General features: G+C 36.3%; 1 protein-coding gene across 5 annotated transcripts in view; it reads left to right on the plus strand.

Annotated features, from left to right (window-relative positions):
* KIAA1324L (KIAA1324 like) overlaps nt 1–17,171 on the plus strand; it is a 186,047-nt gene that overhangs the window by 157,237 nt on the left and 11,639 nt on the right. For all 5 annotated transcript variants that reach the window (XM_023226621.3, XM_023226622.2, XM_023226623.3 and 2 more), the window contains 3 exons: nt 7,768–7,894; nt 12,428–12,606; nt 13,667–13,832. In XM_023226621.3, coding sequence (XP_023082389.1) covers nt 7,768–7,894; nt 12,428–12,606; nt 13,667–13,832 — 472 coding nt within the window. The remainder of the gene's footprint in view (nt 1–7,767; nt 7,895–12,427; nt 12,607–13,666; nt 13,833–17,171) is intronic.

A 17,171-nucleotide genomic window follows, 5' to 3' on the forward strand; every position in this document is an offset into this window, starting at 1 on the left:
GGGAAAAAAAAAAAAAAAAAAAAAAAAGTCAACATAGCCCAGTTTCTCAGGCTGCTTTTTGAGAGGACTTCTTTTCTTTTCTCTCTCTCTCTCTTTCATTCATTCTTTCTTTTCTTTTCTTTTTTTTTTTTTTTTAGCTTTAAGATCTCCAGAGTGGAGGGAGGGAGATGCTAACAAGACACTTGCATTGAGAAGCTTCATATGCTGACCAAAAAAATCTCCGGAGACTTTGGTAGTGCAGAAGGAATGCCACTCTCTGGAATTCTCATTGCTTGGCCAAGAATCTTGGCAAGCCAGGCAAAAGTTTACTTTAGCAGTAGCAATGTTGGTTGGGGTTCTGTATCTTGGTGTCCTGGGAAAATGTCATAAGATCCCCAGACCTGGAAAAGTGAGAAAGTCTTAATAGAAAGTGAAATGGGCAGGAGAAAAAGGGAAATGTGTGTTCTTTGTGTATCACCTGAGAAATTAGAGGGAGCAGCAAATTATCCGGGCTGCCTTCTCATCTGCAGCTGGAAACACCAGCCTGTCTATTTGGTCTGGCAAATGTAGTTGGCTTCTAATTCCATAAAGTGTCTGGAGGGTATGAAACATTTTAGATAAAAACAGTACAGTGTTTATGGCAGATGTAATCTGACAGCTGGAGTGAAGTTACAAGATTTTCTAGTGTAGTTTGCACCTTGAGCAGAGAATAAACTGCTAGCACAATAGGCTGCTGATGTTCCTAAATATTAATAGATGCCCCTAAGTAGATAGCCCCCTAGCCTTTGCCTAAAAGGCTTCTTAAACCTCTAATCATTACCTTAGGTACATAGAGGACCTGAAAGCTTTTCTTTTATTGGGAAGAATTTAGACCTAAGCATTGTGCCCAAAGGATTCTTCTAAAAACATGAGAAATTTCTGTTAGTGAAAAGGGTATAAAAAGGCCTTATTAAAAAGCAGACAAAGGGAAGCATTTTTACTCTGATAATAGAGGTGCCACAGCATCTACAAGATCCTTGAGTCAAACACATTGACTTTACAGAGCAGGAAACACTGATGGCCCAGGTTGTATAGCTGCAGTGTGGCATAGTCCAAGATGGAATAATTTTCTAACTGTGTTTTTTTCATGCCATAATGCTTTCATCTTGCCATTTTTTCATTCGATTCCTCCTGGGCAGAGATTTGCAAAGAAGCACACTAAGTTAGAGGCAAATATCACACTTACCCCAGAGGATAACTCAACTGATTTACAAGTTATTGGTGCCTTCTTTTAAATGAGTCATCATCTTTCCTCAAACAGGGTCTTTATTGATGCCACAAATTAGAGGAAAATCATTTTTTTCTCTCTGTCAACTTCTGACTATATTTAGCTGCTTGAGTAGTTTATAAATCAGCCTAAAATTGTTTTGCCAAAACCTCCTTCAAAATCCAAATTCATCTTCATTATCAGTGTAGCCTCTGGGAATATTGAATCTCACAAAAGGAATGCTTCACCATTCTGTCCTGTTATATTCAAGGGTCAAACACTCCAGGGGTTTATTTCACAGATTCCAATTTAGAGTCTCTCTATCACATTCATCAGATCTATTGGATGCTAATGTAGTATTTTCTTTGGTCTTTGGGGGAAGGCTGTTAAAACCAAATTATCCATTTTCAGTTCTTAAGAGACATGGAAGGATGGTTGGTAAAATGAGTTCTCTTGTTTTCTTTTTCCCTAGAACAATTTATAGACAGATAATAGATACCTAAGTCTGTGCAAGTTAAATTAAAAAGACAATTTAACTCAAAAGACCAAAACTAAATATGTTCCTAGAATATTAAAAAGGCATATAGAAGTATTATGAGCATAAGTGAAAACAACTAAAATCCATTATGATCAAGGAATGAAAAAACTAAAACAGAATTGCTAAAACTATAAATTTCAGACACTAATAAATAATCTTAAGACATGATATAAAAATTGAAACCATTCATAAAATTTTCAGATCAATTTTGAGAGAAGGATGGTAATTATTTCATTAAACAAAATAAAGAATGTGAAGATAAAACTAGGGAAAGTCAGATAATTTAGTTTGTCTTGGTTTTGATCTGATGCTGGCTTTTGATAGTTAACTCAGGATAGAGTCTTTAGAGAGGGAGGTTTTTGCAGGAGATTGGTAGAATTTTGTAAACCTAGATCTAAGAACTATGCATAAAAAATCTTACGTTCATACTCAATCTGTTGTGATATTCTTGTAGAAAACACCGGGTTCTTGTCACACATCCAGGAAAGAGTAGGCTTGCAGACACTTTGAGGGGTGAGGGGCTATGGAATTTATTGGGCAAAAAGGAAAAAGACTCAGCCAAGTGAGAAGGGTTCCTGTTAGCAAGCCCCCATCTCACAGATTGAATCCTTGGTTACCACCCAGGAACAGAAGGGGCCAGGCTCCTCCTTCTGCAAAGGGCGCAAACTTCCCAAGGCCCCACCCCTTTCTTCTAGTGCCAGGCTGATTGGAGGTTTTCTGTGGAGCCCTTTTTACTTGGCTGTCTCAGTCTGAATGTTTGTGTCTCCCCAAATGCATATGCTGAAATACCATTAATACTGAGGTGATAGTAGTAGGAGATGGTGTGTGTTGGGAGGTTATCAGATCATTATGGCTCTCCCCACATGAATGAGATTAGTGCCCTTATGAAAGAGACTCCAGGCCTGGCGGGGTGGCTCATGCCTGTAATCCCAGCACTTTGGGAGGCGGAGGCAGGCAGATCAAATGAGGTCGGGAGTTCGAGACCAGCCTGACGGGTTTTAGTAGAAACCCCATCTCTACTAAAAATACAAAATTAGCCAGGCGTTGTGGCGGGCGCCTGTAATCCCAGCTACTTGGGAGGCTAAGGCAGGAGAATCACTTGAACCCAGGAGGTGGAAATTATGGTGAGCCGAGATCGCGCCATTGCACCCCAGCTTGGGCAGCAAGATCAAAACTCTGTCTCGAGGAAAAAAAAAAAAAAAGCCTGGCATGGTGGCTCATGCCTGTAATCCCAGCACTTCAGGAGGCGGAGGCAGGCAGATCAAATGAGGTCGGGAGTTCGAGACCAGCCTGACCAACACGGTGAAACCCCATCTCTACTAAAAAAAATTACAAAAAATTAGCCGGGTATGGTGGCAGGAGCCTGTAGTCCCAGCTACTCGGGAGGCTGAGGCAGGAGAATGGCATGAACCTGGGAGGCAAGACTTGCAGTGAGCTGAGATTGGGCCATGGCACTCTAGTCTGGATGACAGAATGAGACTCTGTCTCAAATAAAAAAAAAAAAAGACTCCAGAGAGCTAGCTAGCCCCTTCCACCACATGAGGATGCAGCAAAAAAGGGCTCTCTATGAAGCAGAGAGCAAGCCCTCACCAGACACTGAATCTGCTGATATTGTAATCTTGGACATCTCAGCCTGTAACTATAAGAAGTATATATAAACTACCCAATTTAATATATTTTGTTATAGTAGCCTGAATGGACTAAGACACATTCACAAACAATTTGTAATCTCTAGCCTCAGGGCAAAGAAATTTTGGAATAAGATGCAGTAGTGTTTTTTGGACTCCATACAAGAGGGGACAAGCCATCCCCAGCAGAGAAAGTCTGAGTCTCCTGAGATGCCAAAGGTGAGAGGAATTACCAGCAGCAGGTTAGAGACAACACTGAAGCCAGTTTGAATACCCCAACATGGGGAGCTCACTGAAAAGCCCCATGCGAAAGCAGCTCAGCAACAATAGTTTATCCTGGAGGATAACTCAACTGACAAATTTTCTAGGCACACAAAACGTTCCCCTCAGTCTCCTCAGACAAAATCCAGAGGGCTCAGAAACATATTGACAATATAGATATATGTGTTTTAACCTTTGTATTTTCTATTTTGGCAAAACAAATTTGTACTGAATTATAAACTATGCCAACAGTTAATAACAGGTTCAGTATTAAGTCATAATAGTTCATAAGAAAAGATTCTTCTCCACGAATTCGTAATACAAACCAAGTAGATCCTACTTTAGGAAAGATTTATTTAAAAGAAGACACTAATAGCTCATCTCTCAGTCCAGTTATCTCTCAGGGAATGTATCCCATTTTAGAATCCAAGACCTAACTTCCTAAAAAAAGTTAATGTGAATTCTTACATATTGCCAGGGCCACCCAGATTCATAAGGCAATCCTGAAGTAAAACAAGGAAATTGGGAAGTCTCTTATTCACTTACCTATAAAACCAAATCAAGGTCCACCTGGTTGTCCTTTGAATCAGTCTTTGCTCTACCTAGAATTCATAGCACATCCAGCAATCCTGTAGAATCCTAGCCTGGAATGCCCCAGCTATCCATGACAGTGTACTGTCTCTTTAGACATTTATTCACTGGTTCCTATGGTGACTGCGTAAACCAAAAATTATAAAAGAAGCACAATTTGTGGTACCTCTGCATTCCAACTTTAAAAAGCTGGGGGAGGTGGCTGGAGATGATGATAGGACAAGTAATCAAAGGGAAAAGTATTTCAAGTACTTGGCAATAAAACATTTATCTATTTTACTGTTTGTTTTTCTGTTTTCTTGGTAAGAGAAAGTATTTGTTTTACTCTTGTACTTTTTTTCTGTTTTCATACTAAAAATAAGTGCTATTCAAATTATTATTGCTTCATACATCCCTGTTTCATACAGAAGGACTGATTTAAATTATGACATTTAGGTTTATAATAAAGAATTAAATTTGGATGTTCCACAATTTAAATGATTCATCAGGTTAAAAGAATCAAATAATTGACTCTAAGGTAAACTACTTTGAGTAAAGCTAAGAGTGTCTTTTAAAAAATGAAGTCTACCAAGGAAAGGCACTATAGTGTTTTGACACCCAACAGCAGCTTTATAAATTACATCAGTGTCGTGATTTTGTTGTTGCAGTTTCTGTGGTTCTAGCAGTTCTTTAGAAAGTGATATGCATTGCTAATAGTCTTTTATATTTTTCATTACTTTAAACGTTCCAAAATTGTTCACTCATTTTATCCATTATAACTACCTTGTGAAGGCAGTATAGCAGACATTTGATTTTGACAAATTACGAAAAAGTGGCAGGGGAAAGAAGGAGTTAAGTCGTTTGTAGGAAAACATAATCATTTGAGTGTCCAGTTAGAATTGTAACCCAGATCTTTTCTTTAGACGTTTTTGCAACTTTGATTAGTTTTCTCCTTTTTTTTTTTTTTTTTTTTTTGTTTATCGAGTTCATTTTTCTCAGATTTTAACAGACTTTCTCTTCTATTTTCCCAAGATACGCTGTTTTTTTTTTTTTCTTACTCAGAACTTCACTGTTCTGGAAAGTAAAATATAGAATAATTTGGGGAGGAAGATTTGAACTGGAGAACACTTTTGCTATTTTCACTAAATGAACAGGAAATTGTATTCTTGAATATTTTTCTCATTGTTTACCCAGTATTTTAAAAAAGAAAAAAATTTGAGTTGCTTTTTACTAATCTAGAAGGGGAAAGTATGGATATTTTATGTGGCATGATTTTCATCTCTTGTACTTACTTAAAAAAAAAAAAACACCTGTCTTTGTTTCAGTCTACGTATATTCATTACCCCCCCCCTTTTTTTTTAGAAACAGAGAAATTAAGGCAGATAAGAGTTAAGCCATTTTCCCTAGAGTCACTATTTGTCATTGTTCTTACCCCTGACATATGGCATAGGGCCTCAGTTACAGCATACTATAAACAACATTGCTTTTATTCACATCCCACCACTTCTGCTTAGATAGACATGTAAAAATGCAGTCAATTTTTAGACATGTAAATATTTGTTTTAGTGTTCATATCTTAAGGTGTCTTAGAATACATTTAGTTAACTAACAGTATGAAATTTTACTTTGCTGTTAGACTGAATATTATAGTTTTGGACCATGTATCACTGGAAAGATATTTGAAGTTAAAGCTTCGAAAAGTGTTTTTGTTTTTTTTTTATTTTTCCTTATTATTTTGTGGCTATTGTTTTGCTCTTAATAGTTTCAGGACACCTGTCCTCAGCACCAGCTGAGGTCTGAAGGAGGTTTTCAGGGCAAAGCCTATGTTTATGTAGCTTGACTTAAGGAAGCTGAAAGTGGTAGACAATTTAAATTCCCCTAGTTTTAATGCATTCATGAACAAAACAGCAGTTCTTACTAGAATCTGTCCAAATAGCTTCTGGAATCAATCAGTAAGGATTCTGTATACCATAACAGCCATTAATTTTTCAGCCATGCTGTGTTTACCTGTCCCAGAATGAAAGAGGCAAGCTGAGATAATGGCCCCACCCACTAGAAAGAACAGTTTCCAAAAGTCTCCAGAGCCTGCCTAGTGGTTAGTTCTTTGTGATCCTATCCCTGCGTCTAAGCCCCATCCACATCCATCATCTTCAGAGTACTGAAGGTAACCACTTTTCAGGTTGTCATTAGGCCAAGGAAACCCAAGATTGCAACGTTATTTGCATCACTTAGTTGCATGTTGACCTCATAGTTGGTTGGTTTTTCACTTTAGAGAATTTTGTGATATCTTTCTCCTACCCCTAAGAGACCAGGGTCCTGTGCAGCATTCTATTCCCTAAAGCATCTCGCCTAAGTACATTACCTTAAACAGAATTTACAACCTCTGTAACATATGAGGCCTTTCATTCCCTAGTTTCTCTCTGTATGCCCAGCACTCACGCATTGCATTGCTCTTGAAACTTGCAACAATGACCCACCTGTAATTTCCTGCCAATGAATAATACCTTTTCATTCCTTTGCAGGAATTCCTTTGTTTTCTTCTTTTCTATTCTGGCTAACTCCTACCAAATATTCTAGACTCAGCTTAGATATCATTTCTACCAAGAAGCATTTCCGGAACCTTTTTTTTTTTGTCATTGTCTCTGTCTCTCTCTTAAATTCAAAACAAAAGAGCTGTATAGAAATGTAATTCCCCTACCATACAATTCAGTCATTTAAAGCATATCATTCAGTGGTGTTTAGAATATTCAGGGATTTGGGCAACCACCACCGCAGTCAGTTTTGAAGATTTTCAACAGAAACCTCATATCCTTTAGCTCCCAGTCCCCTATGCCCCAGTCAACTTCCCAGCCCTGAACAAGTACTAATTTACTTTCAGTCTCTATAGATTTCTCTATTCTGGATTTTGAATAGCATATGAATAGCATCATATAATTTGTGAAATTTTGTGACTGGTTTCTTTCACATAGCATAATATTTTCAAGGTTCTTCCAAGTTGGCATGCCTTACTGTATTTCTTTTATGGCTGAATAATATCCTTTATACAGATATATTGCATTTTGTTTATGCATTCATCTGTTGATAAACATTTGGGTTGTTTCCACCTTTTGGTTATTATATAAAATGCTGCTGTAAACATTCGTGTACCAGTTTTTGTGTGAAGATATGTTTTCAGTTCTCTTGGGTTTATACCTAGGAGTGAACTTGCTGGAATAAATAGTCACTTTACACTTAATTGGTTGAGGAACTGCTAAACTTTTCAAAGTCGGTGCACAATTTTATATTCCTATCAGCTGTGCATGAGGACACCAATTTCTCTACATCCTCACAACACTTGTTATTACCTTTTGATTCCAGCCATCCTACTAGGTACAAACTGTTCTCTCATAGTGGTTTATGTCTTTTAGATTTTTTTCCGCTTGTGTTTCTTCAGCATCCACACAGTGCTCCCCAGCATGTGATAGGTATTCTGATGTTGATTAGAGTGGATAGAATGGGTTACAAAGCTGTCATTTATGTGTTTTTGGTTTTGTTTATGATTTTAGCAAGTGCCCAGCAGGTACTTGTGATGGATGTACATTCTATTTCCTGTGGGAGAGTGCTGAAGCTTGCCCTCTGTGCACGGAGCATGACTTCCATGAGATTGAGGGAGCCTGCAAGAGAGGATTTCAGGTAAGGGACAAACTCTCAAAGCAGAGCTTTGGCGTTATAGTTGGTTAGTCTAGTATCACATCATAGAAACTAAGGTCCAGAAGTATGACAAAACCTTGTGGTTAACTTAATGTGACACTGGTAGGCATTTAAAATCAAGTTTGTTAGCTGAACTTTCAGACGCTAGGGTAGCTGCAGATGTGCACTGGGATTGAGGAAAATGAATCATGATAAGGGAGTCACAGGCTTTGAATATTTACCTGGATATATGGGAATGATATCATTAAACCAAGATGTGATTTATATAATCCAGGTATAGGTATAATTAAGACGGCGTAATATAACTGATTCACTATAAGAAACGTGCCTGAACAGTAAAGCATATACACGTAAAATTAAGATCCTACTCTATAGCTTCTTGCATTCATACTTAAATATTTTTTATTTCCATTTTATATTTAATACATTATGAAAACTTTCCCTTCTCATTAAATATATTTTTAAAAACATTTTTATTGATAAATATTTTTTATATAATTTGGTATTTAATAATGCCTTTGTTAGACATTTGAGAGAAAATTGAAAACAATCTTTTTATAAATAACTCTTAGCAAACACCTTTGAAGGAAATTTGATTTTGTTAGTTTATTATTAGCAAGAGATTATTTGAATCCAAAAAGAATGGACATTTTTAAGGCTTGATACATATTACCAAATTACTTTGGTTATATCAGTTTTCACTTTCTCTTCATTTTCACTTTCACCAATAGTGTTTGAGAGAGCCTGCTTCACTGCATTAACTTTGAGTAGTATCATATGAAACAAAACAAAACAAAACTTAATCTGCTTCAAGACCACTTGTTTACCACCACTCCATACCCAGATTCCATTAAAATCATAATAAAGAAGCACAGAGAAAAGTAAACCAACACTAATTCTGGAAACCTGAAGGGAGAGTGGGCAGCAGAGAATTAGAGAGGGGAAGCAGTTTTTCCCAGGAAGGTCTTGAAGAGCTTGCAGTTAGCAGGATGAAGGGTAGGAACTTGAGAGGAATGAAATCAGGATGCTTGCACCCAATCCCATGCATTCCAAGTATTTGACAGCAGTTGCGTTCACCTCACCCCTAAGAAAATCCGTACAGAACTATTCTCTAAGTTGGTGTTTTTCAAACTTTAATGACAGTAAACCTATATTAAGAATTATATCGTACATCAAACCCAGTACACACACACAAATTAGACACACAGAAATATGCCTAAAAGTGAGATAAAGTTTCAAGGAACAATATTTCTTTTATATTTTATGATAAAGTACAAGCACAGAGTTAATGTAAAGTATATTTTTATTAATAATTTAATGCATTATGCAAAAAAGCAGATAACACAAAAACAAAAATTAGGAAATGTGTTATTTAATTTGTCAAATGTGCTTCCCCGTAGATGGCTTATTCTAGTGCAGAGCACACAGGATCAGTGTCGCTCACTCAGCTAGCACACTGCTGAGGCAGTTTCTTTTTAATATTTTTAAGTAGGTCAAGGATAAAAATTCCAGATTCACAAAAATAGTTTCTTGTTAATCCTCTTAATAATGATAATGCTTTTTCTACTTCACAATAGAAATTCTTCTTTACCTTTACTCTACAGTTATGACAAACTGCTTATCTTATAATTGTTTTTTAGAGTAAATGAAAAACGAAGCTGCACTCTCTTTGGCTACCAAGTTTAATTCAAAGGTTTTTGAATGACTAAACAATCTTTTGTTCAAACATTCTTTAATGTTTCTCTCCTGGAAGGTAATGAATGATGAGAAAGTTAAGACAGTAAAATTGCAACAAGTTCTCTAATTTTATTTCATTCAAACTGTCTTTCTTGGTAAGGTCACTTCAGCATATGATAAGATTGTTGAGAATAGATAGTTGCTGGGTGATTATTTAGTATTTGTTTTTGCCTTTAAAATGATACTTTTTGGATCACTTTGATGTGCTTGACATGTTGAAATTTATAACATCCCCCTATAGTTACATATTTAATTTGAGAAATACTGGAAGCAGTTAAATATATTCTTCTGTTATGCTTAGATACCAGTTTTGTAAATATTTGTCTAAGGAGCTTAAGCTTCAGTTACAAAACTATGAATATTATTCCTGAGTTCATAGACCTTACTTAGTGTATTCCATTGCAACTATAAAAAATCAGTATGATACAGTAAGTGAGAATAGCCACCTCCAATCACGGAATAAAATATTTTAAAAAGTCAACTCCTCCATGAGCTTCATACACAAATGACAGCTATTGCTGTTTTTTATTGTCAGTGAATGTGTGTGGATTTCTTTGGATACCAAAGCTTCATAATAGAAGAAAAATAGTTATTGCGAAATATTGCAATGGGTATATTTAATTTTTTTAACCATCCCTCTGTGTTTCAGTCCTATTTCCGACACCATCTTTACAATTTTTTACTTTATATTGATTGAGCATTCACTTTCCTAATTCTTTAGATATATCTAATACAGATGCATACGTTAAATTTATACAGGTCCTCCACATACAGCTGATATAAACAAAGAGAGCTGCACGACTTGTGATGAAAGTGCTCTTATCAAATGGGATCTGTGAAATCTATACCAGGTTCTAAGTGTGTATTAAGCGTTACTTATGTATGTCATGCAACACCAAAGATTTGAAGAGAAACTGTTCTATTACTAAGGGGACTGTTTTAAAATTTATCTTTGAATTTATTTTACCCTGCTCACAAAATATTTCTACATACTAGAATAATAATTTTTTTCAGCTGCAATATCAGCCATTTTGTTTTCCAATGATGTGTGGTTGAATGAATAAGGCTTTCTAATTAATAGTTACAGAATTACTAAGATAATTTGCCAATAGCAAATTTGCAAAAAAAAAAAAATTGATTTTTTTCCCATGTCAGTATTTGAGGAGCTTATTGAAAAGTTAAGCATTCTGGGTTTGCAAGTAGTTTTTAAATTTTGAAGTTTTAAGATTTTGTTATAAGACTGCCATCAGACAGTAGAGCTTGCTATTTTCATTGGGTATTGCACATTTGATAAAACCATATCAAAGATGGTACAGTTTTTTTCCTTGTTAGAATGCACTTCAAATAAAGTCAACGTTTGCTCACGAATTTGTTTCTCTCTGTATTGTCATTATTGACACTTAGAGATGTAGCAGATGAATTTGAACATGCCTCAGCATTTCCCATATTACCATTTTTATTAAAAATGTGACCTACTTAAAAAGAAATTTATTTGCACTAAGTTTAGGAAAAACGTTACAGCTATAATGTACAAACAAATCCAGTCACTAGTATCCTTTCTAATAAACATGCTGAAATTTCCTATCCAAAACTTGAATCAGACTTTTCCTCAAAGTGAAGAAGAGTCTCCTGCCCCGTTCACTTCATGACTAACTGCAAAAATATTTGTGTATTTAAATCATGAAAATTAACATTATGATGTTATTCTTCTGTTAGAGTGTTGATAAAGTGACCATCATACACCAGAAAGTTTAATGAGACACGTTAAAAGATTAGTGCCCGGTGTTATTTAATGTCGGTGGATAGAATCACCATGCAGATTGCTACTGGTCACTGTATATGTTGAAATATATAAGGAACCATGCACTGTACTCTGATTTTCTGTTTTGATCTGCCTGTTGATCTATCTATTTTTTAAAATTCCTAGCTGAGACCCAGTATATTAAGGCAGTTTGAAAAACATTGCCCTAAAGGAATTGCCATCTATTTCGGGAGGATGAAAGTACTGGTGTGGGTAGTGATGACCCAAAATAATGCCCTCCTTATTTTGGCATGGGGAAGAAGGGTGTAGACTATGTGCCCGCTTACACCAGTTACCCAGCCATGGTACACCTATATGTCCTGGGTCTAGGGTCTGCTCTTCCACTCGGAGGACAGGCTTATTTGGAAAATGGGCTTACATGATGGGTGGTTGCAACCCATTTCTTAGAGTAAGCAACCTAAGCTTTCATTCAAAAACATGACTAAGATGTCTAAGAGCATCAAAATTGAAAAAAAAGAAAGCCCAGAAGGTATGTTCATATGGAGCCATTTTTATTCAACCTCCTTGGCATGCACTGTACTATACTGTACCCTTCTGAGGTGGCAATCCATGTCTTTGGTTTTTGCATTTTCATTAATTAATTCCTTATTCATTCATGTATCTTTTTTCCTGTATTTCTGGAACCCAGAAGGTATGTCTATATGGAGCCATTTTTATTCAACCTCCTTGGCATGTACTGTACTCTACCCTTCTGAGGTGGCAATCCATGTCTTTATTTGGTTTTTGCATTTTCATTAATTAATTCCTTATTCATTCATGTATCTTTTTTCCTGTATTTCTGGAGCTTTTATTAAATGAAAGCTGAATAATCCTCTATGCCTACAGTAAGTAAAGGGTTAGCAAAACCCTTTCTTCTTTTATGTAAGAAATTGACCTGTGACAAATCTAACTTTTACAGTTGAGTCTGAATCTCATTTCTCATGTCTTCTATGGTTTTATGTTTTTTTTTTTGAAAGGAAACCTTATATGTATGGAATGAACCTAAATGGTGCATTAAAGGAATTTCTTTGCCTGAGAAAAAGTTGGCAACCTGTGAAACAGTTGACTTTTGGCTGAAGGTGGGAGCTGGTGTGGGAGCTTTTACTGCTGTTTTGCTGGTGGCTCTGACCTGCTACTTCTGGAAAAAGAATCAAAAGTAAGTACCCTCTGAGATGATCACAAGAGAGCAAGAGAACCTATTTTGTTGTGAAAATTCTAGACTTGATCATTATATCCAATAAATAGATTCTCTCAGAGACACAGGAATTTTCTCCTTGTGAAGAAATCATAGAAAAGGCCTTGAGAAAGCAAGCAGAGGAAACGATTATTATTCTGACAGTAGAAAGATCATAGAACATTAGAGATCATTGAGTTAGAGTCATTTATTAGAAAACAAGGAAAACGAGGCTCCATGTTACTCCGGTAGATTATAGCAGAGCTGAGATTTGGAAAGCAGATATTCTCTCAGTGTCAGCCTTTTTAAAAAATGACATAATGCTGTCTTCTTCACCTTTTCTTTTAAAATTTCTTGTGGGAAGACATTTGCAAAAAAAAAAAAAAAAAAAAAAAAAGAAAAGAAAAAAGAAAAAGACAGACTAAGTGTATAGGCAAATATCACATTTATTTACTCCAGGTCTTCAAGGATCTGGAATTGAATATTGAGCCTAATTCCTGAATGTATATTGATCTGTTAGAGGACTTGAATCTTTCAGAATGATTTACACCTCAGGGGGACTGTGGAACTCCTATATTGTAATATCTAGGGATAACTGCAATATCTGGGGTGATAGTATAAAGGAATAAATAATATAGAGAGATGATAAAGACCAAATTACTTGCCTGTTTGATATTCTCATCTTTACAAACGAAATACTGGGAAAACCTTACAATGAATTGGCTTCCAAATATTCATGTTAAGAAAATGCATGCAGGCCTCAAAGTCCCCGCCCCCAAATTTTTTCATTATTGGACAATTCAATGTAAAGTGGTAGAATTAACTCTATTGAACTGGTTTCTGAAATCCTGGGAAATATTTCTTTATAAATGGTAGATACATGATAACACATATATTGCTATGGTTATAGGCTAGGGAAATTCGTTGGTGGAGCAATTATACTCCAAGCCAATTTAATGAGCTGGTATAGGACCACCTAAAATAAGTATGTATTTATATTAACATAAATGAATATTTATTTGTTTATTTTATCACTATTTAGACTAGAATACAAATATTCCAAGTTAGTAATGACGACTAACTCAAAAGAGTGTGAACTCCCAGCTGCAGACAGTTGTGCTATCATGGAAGGAGAAGATAATGAAGAAGAAGTTGTATATTCCAATAAACAGTCACTACTAGGAAAACTCAAATCTTTGGCAACAAAGGTGAGAGTAGAATTTTAACCTGGTGTTACTGGGTATTTATAAAGTAGGGGGCATATTAACCTAATAGTAGCATTCACACAAGCTGTTATTTTGCATGTTTATATCTCAGTGGATATTTATCAAACAGAAATACTCTTAGAAGCATGTGATATAAATACAATAATATTCACTGCAGCATTGTTTTTGTTGGTTGTCAAACATCATCAATAAGGAGTTAGATATTTTCATATGTCAAAGTGATAGAATACTATGCAACTCTACAGCTGTTAAAGACTGAGATATCTATGTGTACTGATAAATCAGTAGGTCCAATGTAGAGTGAAAACAAATGGACTATAGTATTTATATCAAATATACATTTATGTTTGTATTTGCAGAGCAAAAGCTGCCTTTTGGGAATGGTGAACTAATGAGAGTATTTAGTCTTTGAAAACAATACATTTTTGTGATATTGGAATATTCACAAAAATACTATTTTATAATTTAAAAATGGGGCTAATAAAAGATATTACATTCATTCATACTGTTCCTTTTTTATGGTGAGATTGTTTTACATAAAGAAAATAAAAGTTATATAAATTATTGAGGTATATGAGGTAACATATTATTGGCTTTGGATTTTGGAAGAACTACCATATCCAAACATAGCATGAAACCATAAATTGTTTGAAAAGACATTTTGTTTGACGTTTTTCACCATTGACTTAAAAGATGAGAAATTATCAGCTTACTTAAGATTAAAAAAGAATGAAATAGAAGAAAGAAGATGACTTTCGAATTATTTACAACAGGATAGACAAGAGACAAAATTTACATTTATAAAGAGTATATCGGGTGGATCACGAGGTCAGGAGATCGAGACCATCCTGGAGAACACGGTGAAACCCCGTCTCTACTAAAAATACAAAAAACTAGCCGGGCGAGGTGGCGGGCACCTATAGTCCCAGCTACTTGGGAGGCTGAGGCAGGAGAATGGCGTAAAACCCGGGAGGCAGAGCTTGCAGCCAGCTGAGATCCGGCCACTGCACCCCAGCCTGGGCGACAGAGCAAGACCCCGTCTCAAAAAAAAAAAAAAAAAAAAGTATATAGTAACCATTTCCTTGTACTCTCCTAATTTAGGCACATAAATATAGAGAATTATTTAAGAGTAAAATGAATAAACCATCTTTCCCTTCTACTATTGGTTAATTTTCCCTTTTATTAATATGAAGATGTAAGGAGGGTACTATTGCCATAAAATAACAAGAATATAGTGATTATTAAGAACAGAGATCTTTACCCTACTTGCAAGCTAACAAATGAGTCTGCTACAGTTTCATGGACAGTTTAGAAGACATGAGACTCCTGTCAGCGATGAAGGACAGTTTCATATTCACAGAGTAGTGCTAGCAGAGTAATAACCTTTATACCAGCTCCCAAAGCTACAGGTAGCCCACAAGGCTGTGTTCCCACAGCGCTAATTGCAGAGGAAATGAAATCACTTGGTTGCATTACAGGAAAGGGACTCTAGGCCTTAGGAACCTAAATGTTCATAATGAGCAGTAAACATATCCATCCTTTGCCTCAAAGGGGGCTATTGTCTTTATTGTTTTGGACAGGTAGCATACCTGTCCATTGCTCCGAAAGGAGACACTATTTCCAAGACTGTAAGCAAGCCTACCCTTTGCTCAGGAAGAAGACAATATATCTTTATATTCCAAGGCAATTTTCTATACAAAGATTCTTGAAAAGATAGTCTAGAACAAAGGGTAATCAGTTTCTCACTTTTAAGATGTACAGAAATGAAAGAGTACCATGGAGAATTGTCTCCAACAACATCCAAACTTCGTTTTTATACCATGCTGGTTTCTGATGAATTTTCCCTTTAGTTTCCCACTCCATGCACCATTCTGATTAATATGACTGACTGAGGCTGGGATTAAATTTGATCAATTAGCTTTATACAGCATTTAAATAAAGCTACTACCAATAGGACACCAAGCAGAGGTCCTTACCAAGATGAGGCCAATCTGTATTGTTAACCTCAACCCTGCCCTCAGGGTCCCAGACTCAACTAGCCGAACAAATGCTATGAGCCATTAGGGTTGACCTTAGAAAGCTAAGTAGCTTTCCTGTGTTGACCTTTCCACTGGCACTCAGGTATTTCCTCCATAAGATTCAGACAAAAAGGGGACAAGGAAATTTTCAAAATCTTAACAGAGACCCAATATACAGAAGTCCTCCCTTATTTGCAGTTTCACTTTTCGTGGCCTTATTTTTGTGTTTTTAGTTACCCACAGTCAACTGTGGTCTGAAAACATTACATGGAGGATTCCAGAAGTAAACAATAAGTTTTAAATAGTGTGCTGTTCTGAGTAGTATGATGAAATCTCCTACTGTACTGCTTCATCCCACCCTGGAAGTAAATCATCCCTTTGTCTAGCATTTCTTTGCTGTATACACTACCTGCTTGTTAGTTACTTAGTAGTAATCTTGATTATTAGATTGGATAAAAAAAACCCCAGTATTATAGGGTCTGATACTATACTTGGTTTCAGACATCCACTGGAGGCAGGGGGAGTTGGAATGTATCCCCTGGAAATACGGTGGGAGTGCTGTGTCTCCAATTTTTGTCACACACTTGGTGAGCAGTAAACTCAATCAAGTGGTTACTGTCCTTTTGATCTAGGATCATGGCAATCCAACAAGACAATCCGGATGTATTAATCCAGGTACTACAGGATATATTAGTGATTGCACAGAGACTTTGTCTTGGTTCTCAAGGAGAAAGTATAGGGTAATTATATTGTGAATAACAATGTATGGACAGTGAGTTGATGTTGACCTGAATGCCTTTGATAGCTGAGGTGGTGTAATTGATTACTTCAAGCTAAGGTCAGAGGCAAATTTTATATCACCTTTTCTAACATCCCTAACAGTGGGGTATTTCCCTAAACAGTTGAATATCTCTTATGACTAGTCCTAAGGTGCAAGTTACCATGTTTTTAGTGAGGAAGCATGTTAGTGTCTGACTTCTACACAAGAAGTACAGTCCTGGAGGTACACATGGTGCCTCTGGAAAGAAAGTGTTATTCACAGTTGTTGGGTACATTAAGTGGGACCTACATTGTGCAGGCAGCACAGGTTGACTGTGTCTGTAAGTGGCTTCTCTGCTGGCTAGCAAGTCTTAAGGTTTCCAATTCACATCATATAATGATGTCTCCTTCTTGTCTTCAGGGAGACTGCTTGAGGGAAGTCAGTTCAACTTTTCCTGTTTGTCCACACTGCAAACTAGGGACTTTTGTTCACCTAATGAAATGACTAAATAATGGCTATGGGAATGAGATGTTGGTGTTACTC

Source organism: Piliocolobus tephrosceles, chromosome 8, assembly GCF_002776525.5.
Source record: "Piliocolobus tephrosceles isolate RC106 chromosome 8, ASM277652v3, whole genome shotgun sequence".
In the NCBI taxonomy this organism is placed as follows: Eukaryota; Metazoa; Chordata; class Mammalia; order Primates; family Cercopithecidae; genus Piliocolobus; species Piliocolobus tephrosceles.